Source organism: Berghia stephanieae, chromosome 8 (assembly GCF_034508935.2).
Source record: "Berghia stephanieae isolate SIO BIC M18660-M18661 chromosome 8, UCSD_Bste_1.3, whole genome shotgun sequence".
NCBI classification, from domain to species: Eukaryota; Metazoa; Mollusca; class Gastropoda; order Nudibranchia; family Aeolidiidae; genus Berghia; species Berghia stephanieae.
The window spans coordinates 24,363,600-24,388,599 of record NC_088367.1 but is presented as its reverse complement, the minus strand read 5'-3'; the positions used below and the strand labels follow the sequence as shown (position 1 = coordinate 24,388,599).

The 25,000-nt window shown below is 36.8% G+C and overlaps 1 protein-coding gene across 1 annotated transcript in view; it reads right to left on the bottom strand.

Moving 5' to 3' along the window:
* LOC144978413 (uncharacterized) overlaps positions 1–25,000 on the bottom strand; it is a 119,617-nt gene that overhangs the window by 31,565 nt on the left and 63,052 nt on the right. Inside the window, exons 6-7 of the mRNA XM_078924429.1 lie at positions 24,699–24,983; positions 13,437–13,712 (exon numbers count right to left, since the gene is read on the bottom strand). Coding sequence (XP_078780555.1) covers positions 13,437–13,712; positions 24,699–24,983 — 561 coding nt within the window. The remainder of the gene's footprint in view (positions 1–13,436; positions 13,713–24,698; positions 24,984–25,000) is intronic.

The window sequence follows — 25,000 nt, the reverse complement described above, 5'->3', positions numbered from 1 at the left end:
TAGTAGTAGGTAGTAGTAGTAGTAGTAGTAGTAGTAGTAGTAGTAGTAGTAGTAGTAGTAGTATGTAGTAGTAGTAGTAGTAGTTAGTAGTAGTAGTAGTAGTAGTAGTAGTAGTAGTAGTAGTGTAGTTAGTAGTAGTAGTATGTAGTTAGTAGTAGTAGTAGTAGTAAGTAAGTAGTAGTAGTATTGTAGAGTAGTAGTAGTAGTAGTAGTAGTAGTAGTAGTAAGTAGTGTAGTAGTTGTTGTAGTAGTAGTAGTAGTAGTAGTAGTAGTAGTAGTAGTAGTAGAGTAGTTAGTGTAGTAGTAGTATGTATAGTAGTAGTAGTAGTAGTAGTAGTAGTAGTAGTAGTAGTGTAGTGTAGTTTATAGTAGTAGTAAAGTAGTAGTAGTAGTAGTAGAGTATAGTAGTTAGTAGTAGTAGTAGTAGTGTAGTAGTAGTAGTAGTGTAGTAGTAGTAGTAGTAAGTAGTAATAGTAGTAGTAGTAGTAGTTAGCAGTAGTAGTAGTAGTAGTAGTAGTAGTAGTAGTAGTGGTAGTAGATAACTGTCATGTTTCGTTTAATAGAATGGACTAGCATTTTGTGACTTTTCGCAGATCTTATGTCTAAGATTTTGCATAAGCATCCACGCTTAGCCGAATTCACAGACAAGTGTTTAGAATACTTGTTTCATAAATCTCGATTTCTGGCTTGGTGAAGCTCGTTTTGTCATTCTCCCAAAGATGGTTGTTGCCTTTCTGAACCTGACATTTAATTAATCGTCAAAGCAGATACTTCATGATGGAAAGTAACAGAAATCGGTCACGGTTTACCGTTACCATTAAGACTCGACATGCCCTTACACTGCACTTTTAAATAGGGATTACGATATCTCAATGGTCAGGCACTTATTTTACCGCGCAAAGAGACAAGTATCAAGCCAGAGTGAATTAATTATTAGGTAGTTGGGTAGCTACCAAGGTACCAAGGTACTAAAACTGATATAGATAAAGCTAATGTTTTACATGATTATTTTTCATCTGTGTTTGTTCAAGAAGACACTACAAATATACCAACTTTTAATATTACAAATCAATTAACCGTTCCCAATTTTTTATATTACACAAGAAGACATACTTGCCAAATTGTTGAATTTAAACGTGACTAAAGCATGGGACCCGATTCCCTTCATCCCCGATTACTGAGGTAAGTGGCTTTTGAAATATCACAGCCGTTATCAACAATATATAATAGGTCTCTTGAATCTGGTACCTTACCCATTGAATGGAAACAAGCCAATGTCACTGCAATTCATAAAAAGGGCAGCAAATTGGATGCTACAAACTATAGACCCATCAGCTTTACATGCATACTCTGTAAGGTTATGGAGTCTATCTTGAAAGACCGAATAATGCACTTTCTTGAAAGTCATACGATGCTAAACGATAACAAGTATGGTTTTAGATCAAATAGATCATGCATTACTCAACCTTTACAGGTGATTGAGGATTTTACCGAGTTAATTGATCATGATCATGTGCATTGATGTCGTTTATCTTGATTTCCGTAAGGCTTTTGATACTGTGCCACATGAGAGATTATTCATTAAACTAAAAGCATATGGATTTTAAAGGAAATGTCTTTAACTGGATTAAAGACTTTCTTAATAATCGAATACAAAGAGTCATTGTCAATGGGGTGGGGTCGGATTTTAAGTATCTGTGTAAGTGTGATTGTGTGTGTGTGTGTTTGTGTGTGTGTGTGTGCTTTGCATGTCACGGTTAAAGATATATGGTTGTACACCATATATACATGAGTACATTTAAGTTGAAAAAATATCTTTACCAGTGTATCATTATTGTAATCTTTAATCAATAGATGTATGGCATTACTATTAATATTAAGGGTATTCAAGGGATTTTATCCTATTTTGCCCTATACCATATGTTATGTTATGTTATGTTATGTTATGTTATGTTAGCTAGATGATAAAAGAAAGTTTGCGATAGACAATCATTGCTACTTTCTGGTTATTGCAACATTTTCATGGGTGGCCAGCCATGGGCTCTAATAATCCGATTGATTTCTATTGTGTCTGAAGTACTCTGATAAATACAGGATTTAAAAATAAAATATTAGCCTGAAAATTTGTCTTTCAAATATCGGCTGATTAAAATGACCCTCATCCTGTGAAAAACTCTCGAATCCGGGACTTCACTGAAGCCTCCAACAGATTTGATAGTCTTTAGAATGGAACTCATTTAGCTCTGTAATTCAAATTTGTTGATTGGGCAAAGAAACTGTTTAAAAGGGTGGACCAAAACGTCAACCTGATTCAAAACCTTCACAAAGGTTGCCTTGCAAATTATCGAAAGAACTGTCGTCAAACAAGGATGGCATCTGTCATCCTTCCTTCTTCTTTAGGCGATTGACTGGACTGTGAGGTCATCATTCTGAAGAATGAGATGGAGTCAACCACTGGATGCCATTTGTCCAGCTGGGCCATCTTGACTTTTCCGACGAGTTGGGATTCCTAACCCTCTCTACTTTTCTTTTTCAATCTTTGCTCAGTGTCACCTATCGTCTTTTTAAAAACATTTAGAGGGGAATTATAACTTATACTGGCACCGACTTAAAATGATATTTTGTAATTCAGAGTACAATAACAGCATCCGAGGTCTGCACTTCAGTGAAGACTGATTGCGGGTATTGCTCCAATAATTGAAGCAATAATAATCAGATATTATTATTATTATTTATTTATTTATTATTATTATTATTATTATTATTATTATTATTATTATTATTATTATTAATAGTAATATAATAATAATAATAATAATAATAATAATAATAATAATAATAATAATAATAATAATAATAATAATAATAAAAATAATAATGATAATAATTTTTATTATCATTATTATTATTATTATTATTATTATTATTATTATTATTATTATTATTATTATTATTATTATCATTATTATTATTATTATTATTATTATTATTATTATTATAGGAAGAAAAAGCGAGAGGAAGCTGAAGTAATATAGAGATAGAAGAAGAGAGTGAGAGAGATAAAAATAGTAAAAGAGAGAACGAGAGGGAGAGATAGAGATAGATATATATATATATATAGAGAGAGAGAGAAAGGAGGAGAGAAAGAGAGAGAGAGAGAGAGAGAGAGAGAGAGAGAGAGAGGGTGGGAGAGAGAGAGAGAGAGAGAGAGAGAGAGAGAGAGAGAGAGAGAGAGAGAGGGTAGGTGAAAAGGAGGAATGATGTGTGAAAAAAAATTGGGACCGTTTAAAATTATATTGGAAGTGGAGTCAGTAGTTCGAGTGAGTAACTTAGTAACTGTGGATACATTTGAAATCAGTCTTAATTTCAGTGCATTAAAACATGATGTTCCCTGTTGTATTAATTTATAAAAGAGGTATGTGTGCATTGTGAAGTAAATTTGTTATGAGGTCATATTATTATAAGATCCACACAGTTTTATTCATGCTTATTATATTTGTTCGAGCAATGTAAATCACTAAAGACGTTCCATTGTATGGACAATAAAGATTTATTACTATTACGATATATTTTACGTTTATGAACATTTTTCTACTCCCAGGTTTTGGAGAAAGCAAAAATTGTGTCTAATTTTTAATTTTGCGTTTAGATTAGATTTCAGCTTAATACGAATAGTGGTCAATCGGTAATTTTACAAAGTTTTGGTGACCAATGTGCAACATTAAAAATAAGGCTCTAATGACTTTAAACAAGAACAATTATACCAAAGTCATGATGAAGAACCTATGTTTGTGGAGACATTTTTAATCAATGTCACCAGAAGGACACCAGAAATCCCACTATTATAAGGAATTATCAATAGAGTGTCACAGAAACCGAACGTCATATCCAATGGCCACCCCTGTAGCACAACAGTTGAACAGGATAATATAATTGTTGTTGTCCATAACGAAAACCACTTCCTACATCTACGCTTGAAATGAACGTCCATGGTCGTACTATTCGTTGGTGTTTGTTTCGAAACGAATTGCAGCCATGTAAACCATTAATGGGTCAAAAAAAAAGGAACAGGACATCTAAACTTTAGTGAGCAACATTTCATTTCGAGTAAATGGAGCAATGTCCTGTTTACTGATAAAGTCTCTTTGAAGTTGGTAATAAAGATAGGAAAATGGGGACTTATTCTTCTTGACCTAAGCGCTGCATTTGACATAGTGGATTAGGGAATTCTACTGCATCGACTGCAAAACTGTTTTAGGATAAAAATCACGTACTTAATTGGTTTTTAAGCTATCTGTTCAATCTTATTCAAAGGATTTCAGAAAACGGCACTCTATCCAAACCAACTGTGCTCAATTACGGTGTCCATCAAGGATCTGTGTTAGGCCCATACCTCTTCAAAATGTGCATTGATCTTTTAAGCGATGTGTTGGGGACTAATATCTATGCAACTTTATTGTCCAATGATTGTGAATCTGTTGAAACGATACTATCAGACTTAATGCAAAATATCAGGTCTTGGATGTCAGCGAACAAACTGAAGTTCAATTACGACAAGACCAAACTCATTGTGTTCAGGAAAAAAGGAATACTGTCATCATGAAACACATCATGATAAATAACATCAAAATTCAAAGATCTGAAAGTATCAGAATTTTAGGCTTTTATTTAAGGTGAATTTTTGGACATGCAAACTCACATCTCTAAATTGTGTCGAAATATCCACTATTCGCTGAGAAACATTGGACACGCGTGGAACCTTATCGATGAAGGCGCATGAAAAATGTTCGTTCACTCACTGATTATCTCTAGACTTGACTATTGCGGGGTTGCCAAAAAGCTTGATTGCAAGACTGCAGCTACTCCAAAATAAAGCTGCTCGTTTTGTTACCAAATCAGAAAGTCAGATCACAACACTCCAGTCTTGCAGTCGTTGCATGCTTCCCGTGGAGAATCGGATTGCTTACAAACTTGTCAGCTACTGTTTCAAGTGCATCCATGACACTGCTCCCATCTATGTACGATTTGAATAGCTCTCTCCTCTCATCTACTTCCTTGTACTTGAACCAATTGATTCCTAAGTCGAATTTTTCACGACGTGCTTTCGGATGTTCTGCTCCTTCTGTATGGAATACTCTTTCAGCGGACACCAGACACCGTAATTCTTTGTCCTCCCTTAAAGCCTCACTGAAGACAGAGTAATTCCTTTCAGTTTTCTTTGAGTGTTTTTATTGATTTTGTTGAATAATATACATGAACGCCATGCATACATGTATAAGCGCTTCCAAGCACGTTTGGTGGAAAGGGGCGCTATATATATTACACATTATTATTATTTTTATTTTAAAAAATTATGATGAAATAGAAAACCTCATAAATAAATATAGAAAAGAAGATGTCATACTGGTGGGGGATTTTAACTCAAAAATAGGCTAGAAATCAGAAGGTGAATGCTGCTTAGCATCCATAGACATAATATAATCACATGGGAAGGATCAATAAAAGTGGATTACAATATCGTAATGATTTATAACCAAATTTACTATGTTATTGCCCCAGACCGTTACAAAAAAAAAACATGAACAATGCAAGGACATATTCTGGAACAAACGTAAACAATGACCACAGACTGTTAGTAATTACTTTCAAGCAGTCATTTAGTAAAATAAGATTTTTTAAACTCAGATCAAAACCAGCAACATATTTTACTAGCTTTAGGCTAGATGAAAATATATGTAATGCATTCAAAAACAAACTGGCAAACAGACTTGATCTTATACATATCAATGCAGAAACTGACCCTGCTCTACAACACCAGAAATTGATTGACACTATCATTTCGGCAACAAATTTCAAAAGGAGCTTCTGACCAATTCTCAAACAACTTTCAGAGGAACAAAAGCAACTTAGACTCAATGTTAACAGTACCCACGATGATGAACTGAAACGAGAATGGAAAACACAGAGAAATAAAGTGATGCATAAAATCAAAGCACAGTCTATTTCAATTATAAAAGCAAAATCGAGAACATGGCAATGGAAACAGAAACAGCCCCAGATAGCATGAAAATATTCAAAGCTTTTAAAAACATTAAAAAGAAACAAGAAAGTCGTCTGATAATATCTGATGATGAGGGTAAAGTAATCTGCGATGACAAACAAACATATAGTTGAAAGAGTTAAAAACGTCTTCGAGAATAAGTACAAAGGGGACCAACAGATAGAACCATTCGAATACCCCGAATCAAGACTGGAAGAACCAATAACCGATCTTGAGATTTGTGCAGCTATTTACCAACTTAACAATCATAAGGCCCCGGGAATTGACACCATCAAAGCAGAGGAGCTAAAATGTCTAACTGAACAACACCTAGCCGCCATTGCTAATATGTTTAATGGAATGTTCGAACATAAAATACATCTTGATCTCGGCTCCGGTAAACTAATTGTGTTAACTAAATCAAACAAGAAAAAAGGACCACTAAAAAATCTAAGACCAATTATTCTTCTTTCAACACTAAGAAAACCGCTCAACGTATTAACACTCAACAGAATAAGATCAAAGGTGGAGGAATATCTGTCACCGACACAGAGCGGATTCAGACAAGCTAGGAGTACCAGTGACATTGTATGAGCTCATTGGTGGTTGAAAGCCAGAACTGAAAAATACAAAAACATGAGCTTTGCCTTTGATACAATCTGCAGAACAAATCTTTTGAAGATACTAAATTAATTTCTCGAAAAAGATCATATCCGACTAATAAGCACAACACTTACGTTTACATCTGGTGCGGAAACAGTTTCACTATTAACATCGCTGGGAACTCCCCAAGGAGCCAGTCTGAGCCCAATCCTTTTTACCGTATATTTGGAAGCAGCAATAAAAGAATTAAGACAAAAAGTCCCGTTTCCTCAAATCCTTACCTACGAACTGATTTGCGCTGACGATGTTGATATCATATTTGATACAGCAGACCTGGCGAAGCACCACATACCAATAATATCAAATTAATACTCTGCGACAATGGAATCTAAAGGTCAACGAATCCAAAACAGAAATTACAGTGGTTAACAAGAAATAAGAGGAATGGAAAAGTGTAAGAAAACTCGGAAGCTTGATTAATGAGAATGAAGACATCAAACGGAGAAAAATGCTAGCTTAAACTGCATTCAGATAACTACACAACGTTTGGAACAGTATGAACATCATTAATGAAAATAAAATAATACGCCTTGACGAAGCGCTAGTGCTGCCGATCCTTAAGTACAACTGTGGTACGTGGGGTCTTACAAAAATGAATTTGGACACCCTGGAATGCCTTCATCACATTCAATTGAGACGAGTTATTGGGGTACATTGGCCAGACAAAATTAGTCATGAGGATGTATATGACAGATCTCAAAAAATATCAAATGCATTTAGAAATTCAACCAAAGAACTGATTCAACAACACAAAGAAATATTCAACTGCCTCAGCACCTTCAAACACATGATGACATTCTAAAGCTAAAAACACTAGCACTAGACAGAGATTTATGGAGGCAAATTACTAACTAGATAATAGAAACCAACTGACAAACTCGAAGTGACGCAAACATTAACGGCAAGCGTCCATAGAGACTGCAGCCAGATTCATTATTATTATTATTATTATTATTATTATTATTATTATTATTATTATTATTATTATTATTATTATTATTATTATTATCGTTATTATTATTATTATTATTATTATTATTATTATTATTATTATTATTATTATTATTATTATTATTATTATTATTATTATTATTGTTTCAAAGGTGTAAGATTCCATGGTGGTACTTTCTAATCTAGGGTGCAGCTCAGTTATGTTCTGAAACTGATTATCAGACAGTTTCTTTGTTTTGTTATGCGGACGAAGGGTTTACATTCGAATTGTTCATTGTTCGCATCGTTTAATCCCAAGCATTTTGATTTGTCAATACCTTCAGACAACCATTTAGCCCTACCGCCATGCTGATAAATTCACACGACGGAAGTTGTTGAGGGTAGCTAATCTAAATATAAGGATGCGCGACTCGGTTTTCGAATAATTTGGTGACAAGATACACCCGAGTTTCGGGTGTCTAATAGCACTCCGTTTTTTTAAATATATTTGATGCTATCTGGTATATAGTTTTTTACATCAAGTGGATCATTCTTCTTAAAAATATGTTTTACGTAAGCCAGTTTCACTTTGTTTGGAATTTTAATTCGTTTTATGGAGTCATTGACAATTTTGGCAATGTGTCCATTTATCATTTGTTCGCTTGCCTTTAATAGATTTCTTGAAAAGTGTCTTCTCCATTGCTTTTTAAAAAATCCATTTTGATAAACATTTTCCCTATCGTTTCGGACTTTATTACTCTAAATTCAAATAACTTTATATCCTGGCAAATTTTCTTTTATTGCATTACGAGGGGTGCCTGCGCAAAGGCCGTGACGTCAAAAATTACAAATTGTCGTTTTTTAAATACATCAAGTTGCTTTGGAGTAAGGTTTACTTCTACAAAAAATGTATATATGCAAAATTATTAATTAATTAATTTTTATTAATGAAAACCTGAAACCGTTACTTGTTAGACGGATAAAGTGACTGCTCAAAAACCCTATCTTGAAATACAGACTTAAGAGCTCTAAACAGTGCCTATCAGCTACTGCCTAAAAGCCTTAACAGTAATAATAATAAATAATAATACACATTTATATAGCGCTCATTCTCGTGTAAAACACAAGCTCTGGGCACTTTACAATATAAATATCAATTTTAAGTGAAAAAAATAAAAAAATAAAATAATAATAACAATAACAATTCATAGCCAAATCAAGGATTCATATAGAGTCAAGAAAAACAAATACAGTAAAAATGTGTCTTGAGATTCTTTTTAAAAGTAGGTAAAGACTTGCACTCCCTCAGACCACGTGGTAGTTCATTCCAAATCTTGGGGCCGAAACAAGCAAACGATCTATCACCAAATTTTGTTCTTGATCTTTTTTCCGAAATTTTCGTTTGGTCATTACATGATCTTAAAGTGTAATTTTCAAATTTACACATGACCACGTGATCTGTGAGATATGCCGGTGCTATACCAGCCAAACACTTATAAACAAGACACGCTGCTTTGTAATATGTGCGCTTTTCAATTGGCAACCAGTGGAGAGAGGCCAACAAAGGGGTTGCATGATCAAATTTTTTTTTGCCAAAAACTAATCTTGCTGCACTGTTTTGCAGTAGTTGCAATTGTTTAATAGAAGCCTGAGGCAAGTTGACAAGCAGCGAGTTACAATAGTCTAGTTTCGAAAAAAATGAGGGAAACAACCAATGTTTTACATGTTCCAATTGCAATATACTGACGGATCGAACTGATTTTCTTCAATTGAAAGTATAAAGATTTACAGAGAGCAGAAATGTGAGCTGACATTTTCATTTCTGAATCAAAATAGACACCCAAATTTTTCACAGTCTTTGAAACTTTGATCTTTTCACCCCCAATCAACACCTCAAGACCATCATTCACCTTCAACTGCCCTCTATTTCCCACAATCATCACTTCTGTTTTTGACTCATTCATTTTCAACTTGTTTGCATCCATCCACTCTTTCACATCCGTCACACATTCTTCCACACGTTTCACAATATTTTCGAGATTTTTAGTTTTATCAGTAGCATAAAGTTGCGTATCATCTGCATAGAGATGATAGCGCAGCCCATGACCAGTGATGACATTAGATAATGGAGAAGTATACAAAACAAAAAGAATTGGACCCAAAACAGAGCCTTGAGGAACACCAAAAGACAATGTATGTTGACGAGAAAGTTTATCTAAAATCATAACCTGTTGCTTTCTGCCATCTAAATAAGATTCAAACCACTGCAAGACAGTAACTACCGTTTTACTGCCAGACAAAAAGGTCAAAATGCAAAGGTAAAGTTGACTCTTGAAAAACCGTATATAGCAAAAAGGCGTTTAGGTAGTCATAGAATTATGCCATCGAGGTTAAATGGCGAGCACAATGGCCTTGACTGAATTTACGGTTTTAGAGAAGTGAGAAATATGGAGGTGAAAAGTAGAGTTAGATCAACTGAAAGACCGTAATTTGGCCCTGAATGAGATTCTACAAAGACTTTGACGCATTACTTTGATTTTAATCTACAAAAATTCGACTTTTAACGTTCAATATTGATGGGGAAAGACAATTGGGTAACATTTACTCCAAGTCTCTCAATTCTCTTTCCTGCAAGAATCAAATTAGGATAAGACATCACAACTTAAGGGGGGGAGCGACATTAAAAATGATGAATTTTGACCCAGTTTGCTAAAAATTAGACTATGGTGGGATGTTGTCATGTGACCATTTGTCTGCATAAAAAATTGCATGAGAACTTCACCTTCATTTTTTTCGACTCAAAAAAACGTATTTTGTGACCCATGGAATGGTTAAATCCTGCCCATTTTTAGTTGCAGTGGACTGATTTCATGAAAGAATATCAAATAGTCTTTATAACTAAGTAAAGGCAAAAACATATCAATTAAAAGTAAAAACTCTCCTCTATCTTCAACAACCAATCACTTTGTTCTTAATTATGTCATGTGGTCACAATCTAATCAGAAAGCGAGAGTAGAGTTTTTCCCTAAACTCGTTAACTTTGACTTTTAAATGCGTTTTTCTCAAAACTGCAATTTTCGTCACTAAAAACCTCCTCCCTCAGTTTTCAACCAATCTTCTTCAAACTTTCTACAAATGAGTGTCATACAAATACGCAGGTCCTATAGGAGCCGGATTTTTGAAAAAAAAAATTTATGAGTAATTTCAAATTATGTAACGTTTTCCAGGGGAATAATCGAGTAATAACTTTGAACTTAATTTTTAAAGTTTCTAATTTAAAAATTAATAATCGGGCTTCTAGAGCCTCTTTATTTTCTTTTTTCTACCTCTGGCCAAAATATTATGGCAATCGGTTGATAAACAAAAAAGCCTTCGACTTTTTAAGATGTGTTGTTTATTTTCCAATATGGCGTCGTTTCCATGGCAACGGGCAACTTTTTTCGAAAAAAATTATATGCAATCATCCTTCCCAAACATATACATTATGACTGTGCGTAAAAGTTTAGGATATTTCATAAAATAAAAAAAATGACCCTTTAGTGTCGCTCCCCCCCTTAAGGGATGGGTCAAGTTCTGGATTATGAGAAACTTGACTAGTGTAACTAACTATTATTTGATTGAATCTGAGTTTTGATAATAATTAAGGAATGCAATCCTGATCATTGTTTTGAAATGTAATTTTACCTTCAGACACATCGGTCTAAATTAAAGGGGAAGAGGGAGAGAGAGAGAGAGAGAGAGAGAGAGAGAGAGAGAGAGAGAGAGAGAGAGAGAGAGAGGGAGAGAGGGGGGGGGGGAGAGAAAAATGCAGACAGACAGCAGGCAAAGAGTTAGAAAGAGAGAGTGTATGAGTGTGTGAGATAGAAAGAGTGACACACACACACACACAGAGAGAGAGAGAGAGAGAGAGAGAGAGAGAGAGAGAGAAGCATTCGATATTGTTGCCGCAACAATAACTCAATAACGCTCAATGCAGGGGGCAATTTTTCCTATCTATCTATCTATCTATCTGTCTATCTAACTATCTATCTATCTATCTATCTATCTATCTAACTATATATATATATATATATATATATATATATATATATATATGTACATATATTTACATAAATATATATACATATATATGTATATATATATATATATATATATATATATATATATATATATTATAATATTTACCACAATATTTGGGTCAGTCTACATTCATGTTTTAGGCCTTTATGGCAATCATCAGTACTGTGTTGTTGTTGTTTTTGACTGTTGAAGTGATTCCGTAGATTCTGAGTTGATTAACAGTAGGTGTGTTCGTCGATGCGGACAGCTGTTTCTTGGTATATTAGAATTAATTGTAAGCATTGTTTAATCAATGGGCATGTTCCTTCTTTCTGCAGTTGCATTTTATGATGGGAAGGTTTTGTTCTTGTCGGTGGTTTGTTTTGTTTTTTTTTTTTTTTTTTGTTGTGGCTAGAAATTCTGTGTTCCATGTTGCGCATACAGGAATAGCTTATTTTTATCGTATTTATGTTGATTATCTTATTAGCTTGTGTTTTTTTTTTGGGAAGTATATATCAATTAGTTCCAGTATCTGAGCTGTCCAATGTTGCTGCTGACGTTTTTGTCGAAAGGTGGGTTGAACCAAGTTTTTCTAATTTTGCATCCTTCCCTTCTGTGTTGAAGTTTACATGAGATTGGGGGCGGGGAGTCTGTGTATTCTAATGGTGTATTGTATCGGCTTTTTATAAGTGCTTCTTTGTAGGTAGCAGCTGCAACGTTGAATATCTCTATTTTTCGAAAGTTTGCTCACACGCTGCATTAGATAATCAACAGAAGTGCGATAAAACAACCTGCTGCAAGCAAGCTTGTTGAGTGGTCAAACATCTATAGATAGTATGCGCTTGGCTCAGAAGCTCATAACATTGCCATCCGGAAGTATAACGGACCAACACACAAAACTTTGTGTATCCATGAACGTTTATAGTCAGGTTAATACAGTTCAGTGAGCATTACTCATAAACGCGGATGGCAAAAAACAATAACAAAGACCTGAGTGACGTCATCTTCGAACTATCTATTGGTTTATCTCACCCTCCCCCCCCTCTCTCTCTCTCTCTCTCTCTCTCTCTCTCTCTCACACACACACACACACACACACACACACACTTTCTTTCTATCTCTCTCCTTTCTCCCTCTCTCTCCTCTCTCTCTCTCTCTCTCTCTCTCTCTTTGTCTATCTCTCTCCTTTCTTCCCCCTCTCTCTCACTCTCTCTGTGTCTACCTTTCTCTCTCTCTCTCTCTCTCTCTCTCTCTCTCTCTCTCTCTCTCTCTCTCTCTCTCTCCATACCATTCACATAATCCGTGTGGTTGTTTGTGTGTGCGCGCGCACGTGTGGGTGTGTGTGTGTGTGTGTGTGTGAATGTGTGTGAGAAGATAGTGAGGGCATTAAACTTCAAATCTCAAATATTATATTCACTTTAACCTTTGAGAATGTATGTGTGTATTGTGATTAAAAAACTTTTTGTTGGGAATTTGCTTATTGTACCCGCTTTCTGGTTTTCTGTTTAAAATGGTGTCCTAAATCGAAGAAAAAACGATTTTAAAAATAAATATGGCCATTGTAAAATCGACCTAGTCTCGTTTCGCCTCCACACACACACACACACACACACACACACACACACACACACACACACACATAGTTACTCTTACTTTTATCAATATAAATAAGGAACCATGCCATCATTTTGATTTGCATTACAGTCTATATTATAATAAAAATGAGCCACAAAAGCTATCTTACCTGAGGTCGTCTTTTCCGCGATCGACACTGCTGTGTTGATTACAGTACCATCTTCGCTTGTGACGGAGCAACCATAGCTACCAAAGTATTCAGCGGTTGGATTGTGGAACTGCAGGGTCTTATCTTTGACACCATAGAGAACTTTCGATTTAAAAGTCCAGGTGTAGTTGACTGGTGTCAGGGTGTTGACAGTCTGGTAATTACATGTGAGGGTGTAGTGGCCCTTGGTCAGGAATTTTGATGACTCTGTTATTGTGCCTTTTTCCATTTTTTCCGCTAAAATCAACAGAAACATTTTGTTTAATTGATAAAATAGTAAATGGTTCTCTGCAGTATTCTGGAAAAACATGTATTCAAAGTTTTGCCGAGAAAATTCGTCCCCCAAATATAGATCGATTAAAATAACCCTCATCTTGTCAAAAACTATCAAAGCTAGCACTTCATTGTAATCCAGGTTTGACAGTGTTTGACATAATGAGGGTCATTCTAATCGATCAATATTTGAAGGTTGAGTTTTCTGGCTAAAATGTTAAACAGACTTTTTTTTCCAGAGTACGCGGCTTTGTCCCTTCATGGTATAATAATTAATACGCAGAGAACATAAAGAGCTGTGTGATGAGAACTGCTGTGTCGTGCATTGATAATACATAGTTGTTCTATTTTGGCAAACGTATTGAAATCGAAATATCAATGGTAAATTAAGTCTCCAAATAATCCCAAAAAAAAGACTCCAACCTGAGGCATAAACCAAATTGAGGGTCGAGGGTCATTACAATCAATCGATACTTGAAGCAAAGGCTTCCTGGCCAAAATGGGGAAGATATATTTTGTTAAAATACGTAATCTGTCGTATTTTTTGGAAAGAACACAGTGTGTGCTATTTAGTTACCATTGCATATACTGTGTTTTTTAAACTAACGACAGCAATAGCATATTATGGTCAATGCGCATTCTGCAATGCATATTCGCCCGACTCGTATTCATTTTACATGGATAGCCAGTTCCCAGACCCATAGGATTATCTGGTTTAAGATTGAATATATCAATAATGTTTCCCAAACCCATAATATTCATCTTATGCAAGGAGAATAAATATTTAGTATCAATATATAATACATTTATATACACACACGCGCGCGCGCATATATATATATATATATATATATATATATATATATATATATATATATATATATATATATATATATATATGTATATATATATATATGTATATATATATGTATATATATTATATATATATATATATATATATATATATATATATATATATATATATATATATATTACATCGACATTGTTGGGTTTGTTTTTTACATTCTCATTATAATATATCCAACATAATCTTTAGCGTATAATTTAACAACATTGGCCAAATAATTCTCCGGTTACATTTCCTAAATTTACATGTGACTGTTTTCTGCAGTATTTTACTCTCAATATTTAATTTGTAAACTTAATTATTATAGAAAACATTACTTCACTCAATATTTGATGAATATTCTACAATTGTATATCATACAAATATATCTTTTGATAAAATAGTTCTTAATATTTGTCTTAAAAGTAGCTTCTTTGCTGCATTATTTAGATAAAGTGGTAGAGAGTTCCATACAGAAGGCGCAACATGAGAAAAAGACCTATCAGAAAACGTTTGAGGCCTTTTTGGGAACAGTCATGGGAATATGATCACTAGATCTTAAAGTTCGGGAAAGAGGTAGTACAATGATATCATAAATATGAAGGAGCAGTTTTGTTGATACAGGTAAAGCACAATGAAGTTGTTTTGAGTGGAGGTTGTGAGCTTTTTGAATTATAGAATAAGGACTTTAGCTTTTTCTTCATTCAATTTCAATTTGTTCACAGACCTCCAATTCTTGACAACTTCAATGCAATTTTACATGGAAAAGATAAGAATACTCTGGTGGTCCAGCTGACACATAATGCTGCCTGTTATCAGCATACTGTGAAAATGGAACTTATACTGTCTAATGACACCAGCAGGAGGTTGGGTATATAAGGTGTATAGAAGGGGGCAAGGATGGATTCAACATTTTGAAGAAAAGGAGTCAAAAGGTCATCACCTGAAATCAATTGCGAGTGGATAGTCAAGTTAGACACGGCTGTCTATTTGAAATTTTAAAAATTTGTAGTTTCTAAGGGAAATAATGAAAATTTATTATAAATAGATTTACAAATTAATAATTTGCCATCACCATGATCGACAAATGTACGAATGCCTGAATATAGGAATAAGGAGCTAAATTTTCTTTTTCAAAATGAATTATCAAGTCAAAGAAGGCGAATGCAGCTCTGTTGCTGTTGTCAAAAATTGACTGTTTTAAAAGATCGCGGAACTCTTCAAACTGGAGAGATTCAATTGCTATCTATAGCTGTTAAAATGGGAGCAAGATGCTCCAGATGAGTAACAAGTAAAGGTGTTAGGATGGGGACAAGGTTACAGGATTTAGGTATTGAATGTTTTATAGTTGAAATGACCTCTTCCTTTGTCGCTGGCGAAAACTCACAGAGAGTGCTATCACCTGCAAAAAGGATAAAAAACTGGCTGACTAGAATCTAGTTTTTCTCGAATATGTAACATTTGCATTTATTGTATATCTAACTCTAAGTTTATTTGTGTTATAAATGTTATTATGAATCCGCCTGAATCTCATAGGTATGGTGTATTGTCTATTGATGTTTTTGCAAAGCGCCAAGAGCTCGTGTTTGAGATATTAGCGTCTTATGAATATATGCTATTATTATTATTATTATTATTATTATTATTATTATTATTATTATTATTATTATTATTATTATTATTATTATTATTATTATTATTATTATTATTATTATTATTATTATTATTATTAGTATTAGTATTGACTTAGATGCGGAACAAACATGACGCTTGTAAGGTTCATTACGTGTGGGGAGAGTGTGGGCAAGAGCAAATGCCTGTATGGTCTTATGATATATTCATGTTACAAGTGTATATTGACTTATTTTCTAATGGCAATACACAACGAGACTCGAATCAAGGACATCCAGCCCCAAAATAGTAGGGGGAATTAGGCTAAAACCGTGCCAATTCGGGTTGAAAGCATGAAAATTTGCATACAGGTTGCTAAGACCCATAGAAAAAACATCTGATATAGAACCACTCTGGCAATCAATCATAACGTATAGGTTTAAGGCCTTAGATTTTACCTATTACAGCTATATTAAACAAGGGAAATAACTGTGTAAAATATATATTTTCTTCATATTCATTGTATTAGGAAAAATTAGGCTAAAACCGTGCACATTGGGGTTGAAATCCTGAAAATTAGCATAGAGGTAGCTAAGACCCGTATAAATAACACCTGATATAGAACCACTCTGGCAATTTATCATAACAGTGCGTTTTTAGCACTTTATTTTTTCCTATATAGCATTACTTATCCGAGGAAATAACCACGATAATACAATGTGCGTTCTAAAACTTTAAATACACAGGTAACCATTTACGATAGCTAACGGATGGTTATTTCGTGTTGTAACTAGAAGATAAAAGAGGGAGCGGGAGCGAGTGGGAGAGACGGAGAGAGAGAGAGAGAGAGAGAGAGAGAGAGAGAGAGAGAGAGAGAGAGAGAGAGAGAGAGAGAGAGTTTTACTCATTACTGTACTGACCCCACATCTACACAAGTCCGTGCAAGGCAAACGGACCTTAAACACTTGCATCGGGAGCCGATACATTCTCTCTTACATGAACACTTGATGAGTGTTTGGGACACTTTTGACAATTCTGGAAATAAGCTCCACAGTGGTTCATATCGATCGTCACATTTGTTGCAGATTTCTGTTCTATAAAATATATAATGCTAGCAAAAGCTCGACTTCTTTCAAGAACTGTGACATCATCATTATCATCAGCAGTGACATCTTTTGAAGCTTGTTTTTTAATTATCGTGCATGACAAATTTTATGGTAGTGTGCCTCCCGGACAACTAAATCTCCGGCGATAAATGACAACATATCAGAATCTTTGATAGATAACGCTATTTCAGGAATATTTTCTTCCATTTCTGTTGTCATCACAGAATGGAGAACTCCCGATTCCATGTTTTTACCCAAAATAAAAAGCACGTTTGTTTATTATAGCCAAACTCTAATTTTGAACATTGTCTCATTATTCTCATTCGGTGACTCCTCCAAGTCGAATTAAAGTATGGAATTCTTTTAGGGCATTTCTTTTAGATTCCTTTGATTCTAATTGCCTAATTTTGTTGACATTAAATTTTACACGACAATACTTATGCCATTTTGTTTTAAGCTTTCAATAATCTTATTTCTCTCTGATGAATTTGAAAAAAATAGATACATCCAACTTGTTTTCATCACAAACCAAAGAATTGAATTGTGTTAAATCTTCAAAAAGAGTTTCATAGCCTTGTCCTTTGTCATACCTCCTCGACTTAGAGGTACATTATAATCGGTCTGTGTTATCTTGTGGGCATATCAAACACTGGTCCCAGTCTCTGGGAGCAGTTCTTTTTGCCATTGTATGTGTATCTGAAATCATGCAAACGCATTCCTTTATTGGGCATATGCAATATTCTTTCATCTCTCTCTCTCTCTCTCTCTCTCTCTCTCTCTCTCTCTCTCTCTCTCTCTCTCTCTCTCTTTCGTTCTTTCTGTTAAAGACCCATCATCAGCAGGCAAAATGCGTGCAGTGCCTTACATAAGGACACAACAGTACAAATAGAACATTCTCCCATTGTCCCCATGCGGTAGATAACGTGAAGTAAATAACTTGCCACAATCATAGTGGTTGATGATGATGATGATGATGATGATGATGATGATGATGATGATGATGATGATGATGATGATGATAATTATAGCGTTCTTATATAATTTAAGTGGTATGTCGACTCGTTACGGTCATCAAGTTTGACCGAAATGGGTTTTATCTCAGGTAAAATGATTATAGCAGTATTTTTGGAAAGAAAAGAAAACAGGAGAGGAGGAAGAAGGAGCACTGTTTTTGTCAACACCGGTTATCGGCATTTATTGAGCTGTGTTTTGCTAGTCTGTTTTGTCTACCCCTCTGACCGCCTGTCCGTCTGCCCATCCGTTTTAGAGCAATTGATTATACTCATTAAATCAGATGAAGAAAAATCTTAAATTATAGAATATTGCTAGCAAGACGTCCTTTAAAACAAGTGAAATTGAACAATATTTACGATTAAGTAATTTGTATGGTTCGTGAATCGAAAGTAAAGGGAAAGGAAAACATCCGCTTCGACGCTAAAAATAGTCACCAATGGCAATCCAAAGGATGACGTAAAACAACCTTTGGTCGGCTTGCCTCGAATGTTTACACAATAAAAATGAAAGAAATTTTTGTCTTCCATTTCAAAATTTTCTAATCTTAAAAACCTTGTATCTCAACTAATACTGATCTCTCAGAGTGGTTCTATATCATAAATTATAGGATTTTTCATATTCTACAAAATATGTAATTTTCATGCTTTCAACCCTGATTGCACAATTCAAGGGTTTTTTGTACCTAATTCCCCCTACTAAAACGGAGTCTGATACCAATATATCACAAAGCCAAGCCAAATAACTTAACCAATAGAAGTTTCGCTGCGATCTAAAATAACCCTACTCACAATGATGCTAACAATGGTATTGTATAGCAGGGTTGTCAGATTAATTTCAGGCATTCTGCCAACTGAATTTTAAAAATCTGCCAAATACCACAAAAATCTGCCAAACCGTACTATTTATAGTACCCCCTTTGAAAACTCATCAGTTTTGTTAAACAAAAAATTCTCAAGGCCGATGTCATAATTTTTTTTTCATTTCCCAAGTTTTAAAAATTCACTAATACATAAAAACTGCCATGGAAAACGTGTAGAGGACCTATACATTCATCCCTAGGCCTCAGAAAATAAAATCTGCCAAATATCTGCCAAACTGCCAAACCGATTTTTCTCTGCCAGATGACTTCAACTGCCAAAAAAAGGACATTTGGCAGAAAATCTGCCAAATTGGCAACCCTGTCTCAGCTGGCTCCTTACTTGTGCCGCGATTTCCCGGGAGATTCAAGTTGGTGTGTCTTTTTTACGAAACCCGCCGCAACCCGCCGAAACATGCCAAAACCCGACAAAACCCGACGAAACCCGACGAATCCCGACAAAGTTATGGGAAGTAGGTAGCAGTGGGGAGTGAACCTGGAACTCAGGGAAGTGTACACCATTGGGGAGTGAACCTGGGACTAAGGTTATCGGCGGGTTTCGGCGGGTTTCGTAAAAAAGCAATCAGTGCTTCTTTACGAAACCCGCCGAAACCCGACAATATCCGGCAAAGTTATGGGAACTAGGCAACAGTGAGGGAGGGGGGGATGATCCTGGGAATCAGGGCGGTGTACACTAGTGGGGAGTGAACCTGGGACTATGTGAAAAGGATATCAGTGGGAAATAAACCTGGGACTAAAGGGAGATGGATACCATTGAAAGTTAAAGCAGGATATGGGAGTTGAGTACCAGAGGAGAATGAAACTGGCACTATAGTTGGTGGGCGCCAGTGGGGAGTGAACCTGGGAATCAGGGAATTTCACACCAGTGGGGAGTAAACCTGGGAATATGTAAAAAAGATGGGAAATAAACCTGGGACTAAAGGGATATGGATACCATTCAAAGTTGAAGCCCGATATGGGAGTTGGGTACCAAAGGAGAATGAGCCTGACACAAAAGGAGGTGGGCGCCAGTAGGGAGTGAACCTGGTATTCATCTCCCTTTAGTCCCAGATTTATTTTCCACTGATATTCATTTTACATATTCACAGATTCACTCCCAACCGGCGCCCACCTCCTATAGTGTCAGGTTCATTCTCCTCTGGTACCAAACTCTCATATCCGGCTTCAACTTTCAATGGTATCCATATCCCTTTAGTCCCAGGTTTGTTTCCCACTGATATCTTTTTCACATATTCCCAGGTTCACTCCCAACTAGTGTGAAATTCCCTGATTCCTAGGTTCACTCCCCACTGGCGCCCACCAACTATAGTGTCAGGTTCATTCTCCTCTGGTACCCAACTCCTGTATTTCGGCTTCGATTCCGACAGGTATCCATCTCCCATGGTCCCAGGTTAGCTCCCCACGGGTGTGCACTTCCCTGAGTCCCAGGTTCACTCCCCACTGGCGCCCATCTCCTATTGTGTCAGGTTCATTCTCCTCTGGTACTCAACTCCCATATCCGGCTTCAACTTTCAATGGTATCCATCTCCCGTTAGTCCCAGGTCTATTTCCCACTGATATCCTTTTTACTTAGTCCCAGGTTCACTCCCCACTGGCGCCCACCTCCTATACTGTCAGGTTCATTTTCCTCTGGTACCAAACTCTCATATCCGGCTTCAATTTTCAATGGTATCCATCTCCCTTTAGTCCCAGGTGTATTTCCCACTGATATCCTTATTGCATAGTCCCAGGGTCACTCCCCACTGGTGTACACCGCCCTGATTCCCAGGATCATCCCCCCCTCCCCTCTCTTGCCTAGTTCCCATAACTTTGTCGGATATTTTGTCAGGTTTCGTCGTGGTTCGTCGGGTTTCGGCGGGTTTCGTAGAAAAGCACAGATTGCTTTTTTTACGAAACCCGCTGATAACCTTAGTCTCAGGTTCACTCCCGACTGGTGTACACTTCCCTGAGTCTCGGGTTCACTCCCCACAGTTGTCTACTTCCCATAACTTTGCTGGATATTGTCGGGTTTTGCCGGGTTTCTCCCAATGGGGAGTGAATCTGGGACTATGTAAAAAGGATATCAGTGGAAAATGAGCCTGCGACTATGTAAGATGGATACCAGTGGGAATTGAAGCCGGACTGTGCGATTGGGTACCGGAGGAGAATTAACCTGACACAATAGGTGGTGGGCGCCAATGGGGAGTGAACGTGGGACTATGTAAAAAGGATATCAGTGGGAAATAAACCTGGGACTGTGGGAGATGGATACCATTGGGAGTTGAAGCCGGACTTTGGGAATTGTGTACCAGAGGAGAATGAACCTGACATTATAGGATGTGGGCACCAATGGGAATTGAACCTGGGACTCAGGGAAGTGCACACCAGTGAGGAGTTAACCAGGGGCTGTGGTTCATTTTCCACTGATATCCTCTTCCCATAGTCCCAGGTTCATTCCACATTGGTGCCCACCTCCTATAGTGTCAGGTTCATTCTCCTCTGGTACACAATTCCCATAGTCCGGCTTCAAATCCCAATGGTATCCATCTCCCACAGTCCCAGGTTAACTCCCCATTGGTGTGCACTTCCATGTGTCCCAGGTCAATCCCCATTGGTGCCCACTTCCTATAACGTTAGGTTCATTCTCCTCTGGTACACAATTCCTATAGTACGGCTTCAACTCCCAATAGTATCCATCTCCTACGGTCCCAGGTTAACTCCCAACTGCTGTGCACTTTCATGTGTCCCAGGTTCAATCCCCATTGGTGCCCACTTCCTATAATGTCAGGCTCATTCTCCTCTGGTACACAATTTCATAGTTCGGCTTCAACTCCCAATGGTATTCATCTCCCACAGTCCCAGGTTTATTTCCCACTGATATCCTTTTTACATAGTCCCAACTCCTATAGTTCGGCTTAGTTTCTCACAGGTTTCCATCTCCCACAGTCCCAGGTTGTCCCCACTGGTGTGAACTTCCCTGAGTCCCAGGTTCACTCCCCCACTGGCGCCCACCTCCTATAGTGTCAGGTTCATTCTCTTCTGGTACCCAACTCCCAAATCTGGCGCAAATCCCAATGGTATTCATCTCACTTTAGTCCCAGGTTTATTTCCCACTGATATCCTTTTTACATAGTCCGAGGTTCACTCCCCATTGGCGCCCACTTCCTATAGTGCCAGGTTCATTCTCCTCTGGTACACAATTCCCATAGTTCGGCTTCAACTCCCACTGGTACTCATCTCCCACAATCCCAGGTTTATTTCCCACTGATATCCTTTTTATATAGTCCCAGGTTCACTCCCTATTGGCGCCCACCTCCTATAGTATCAGGTTCATTCTCCTCCGGTACCCAACTCGCATAGTCCGGCTTCAATTCCCACTGGTATCCATTTCACATAGACCCAGGCTCATTTTCCACTGATATCATCTTCCCATAGTCCCAGGTTCACTCCCCACTGGTGTACACCTCCTTGAGTCCTAGGTTCACTCCCCACAGTTGTCTACTTCCCATAACTTTGCCGGATATTGTCGGGTTTGCCGGGTTTCGGCGGGTTTCGTAAAAAAGCACTGATTTCTATTTTACGAAACTCGCCGAAACCCGCAGAAACCCAGTCCCAGGTTCACTCCACAATGGTGTACACTTCCCTGAGTCTCAGATTCACTCCCCAATGCTACCTACTTCCCATAAATTTGTCGGGTTTTGTCGGTTTGGTCGGGTTTCGGCGGGTTTCGGCAGGTTTCGGCGGGTTTCGTAAAAAAGACACACCCTGTAATATGCAAGCACAACACCGGTTCAAAAATATTCGAACACCGAGTATTATCGTGGCCTTCGTAAAGGTATGGCCTGATACTGACCAAAAAATAACGTCCAAATGCCAGTCTTTTGCCACAAAAGAAAACAAACTGTGAGTTGTATTCAATAGTTCAGCCAATGAAATAACTTGTTTCCATGCAAAAACCAAATAATGACGTCAAACTTCAAACTGCCAGTCCTTTTCGATTTCAGTATCAGGCTATAATATAACGATGGCTACGGTAGTATTCACACACCGGATCGGGTGTAGCCAGCAACAGAGCAGGAGGTCACCTCGATTTATGTCAGACTGACGTTTTATATTCCATGGAGGAAATCAAAATGTTGTACATAATATTTTCTTAATGTTTAATGATGATATTTGATTTCTATGAAATGATTATTGGAGCCAAGATACTTTTATGGTGTTTTTACTAAATAATTAAGAATAAATTAGAATCGTTTGGACCATTGTTTCCTTCAAATATAAAAATAATATTTCTTGGTCTATTTACTCAAATAACTCATGAATACTTTTGAACCCGGATGCAAGTTGCCGACTCCTACTATTTAAAAAAAATATGCCCTTCCGCCATGATATCATAAGCTGTCGTCGCCTTGGCATTCCACGAAGGAATATAGATAATTCATCAAACAAGATGTCTGATGTCAACAGGAATCACTAATACTATTCGCTACTTGTAATAGGTTGACTGGAGTTCATTCACTTATTCATTACAGTCCTATTCCTAATCCTTACCAACCATGAAAATTTGTCAAATGCAACGAAGAAAGTTTTCATTCTGAATTATTTAGTACATCTAGCAATTTAACTTGAGTTTTTATATAACGCAATATCCACTAAACGTGCTCAAAGCGTTTTACAAAGGGTTCCTGACCAATAGCAACACGTAACTTGTAGAACAAGACATGACGCCTGTTAAGCGATAATACTTTTTTTGTTCAGACAGAGACAACACTGTTTTCGGCAAGTATGGTGAGAGAATGGAATTCAAGAGTCTTTACCAAGGACTCAACTATAAGCCGCGCGAGGCTCGAACCCAGGACCTTCTGATCCAAAAGCGAGTGTCATAACACAAGACCACATAGCCCAATTTATAGAAAAACTTTTGTTATAGCTTTAAATAATTGCCACAGTGTTGTATATCTCATTTTCCTGAACAATAGCATGTATAGATTGCGCTTTTTGCTTTCTGTTTAAGTAAGTAAATCTATTCTTTTGTAGAATGAGTGTGAAGTTTCGTGTAACGTTTTGAAAATATCTGGTAAAGAGAGGGTTATATCACTTAAAAACAATGCCCTTCCGCCATGACATCATAAGATATCGTCGCCTTGGCATTGCACAAAGGAATATAGATAATTCATCAAACAAGATGTCTGATGTCAACAGGAAGCCATGTTGTCCAAGTGAGCAAATTGGGGGTTAATAATCTTGCCTAAGGAACAAAAACAAAAGTGCCTGAAGCGGGGCTCGAGCTCGGGACCTTCCGGGTCACAGTGCAGTGCCTTAAACACTCGACTACTTCGCCGCCCCCCCCCCCCTTTATACACCACTATTTATTCTAATTGATTTTACTTTAAACTCAGTTTTTCGGAATCTGGTTTTTCCATAAATAGTATCGAATTGAGATGGTGGGTCACATTTTACTTGGCGTTTTTCTGGGTAAAATTTCATATTGATTTGTAATTAAAAATATCACTTACTGACAGTGACTGTCACTTCTTTTGACTTCTTTGGTGACTTCGATTTCGCCGTTGCTGTGCATGTGTAAGAACCCGTGTCGCCTGTAACTACAGTTTTTACATACTCGAATTCCGTCGCTCCTCCTATGGTTTTGCCGTTCTTTTCCCATGTGAATGTCACCACACCACTCTGATCCAAGCGATTTGGAAAGCCTCCAGTTAGGTCGCAGTAGAGAGTTAATTGTTCACCCTTGATCAAATTCACAGAGGATTTTGCGTATATTTCAACCCCGTCAATATCCACCACTGTGAAGAGATAACAT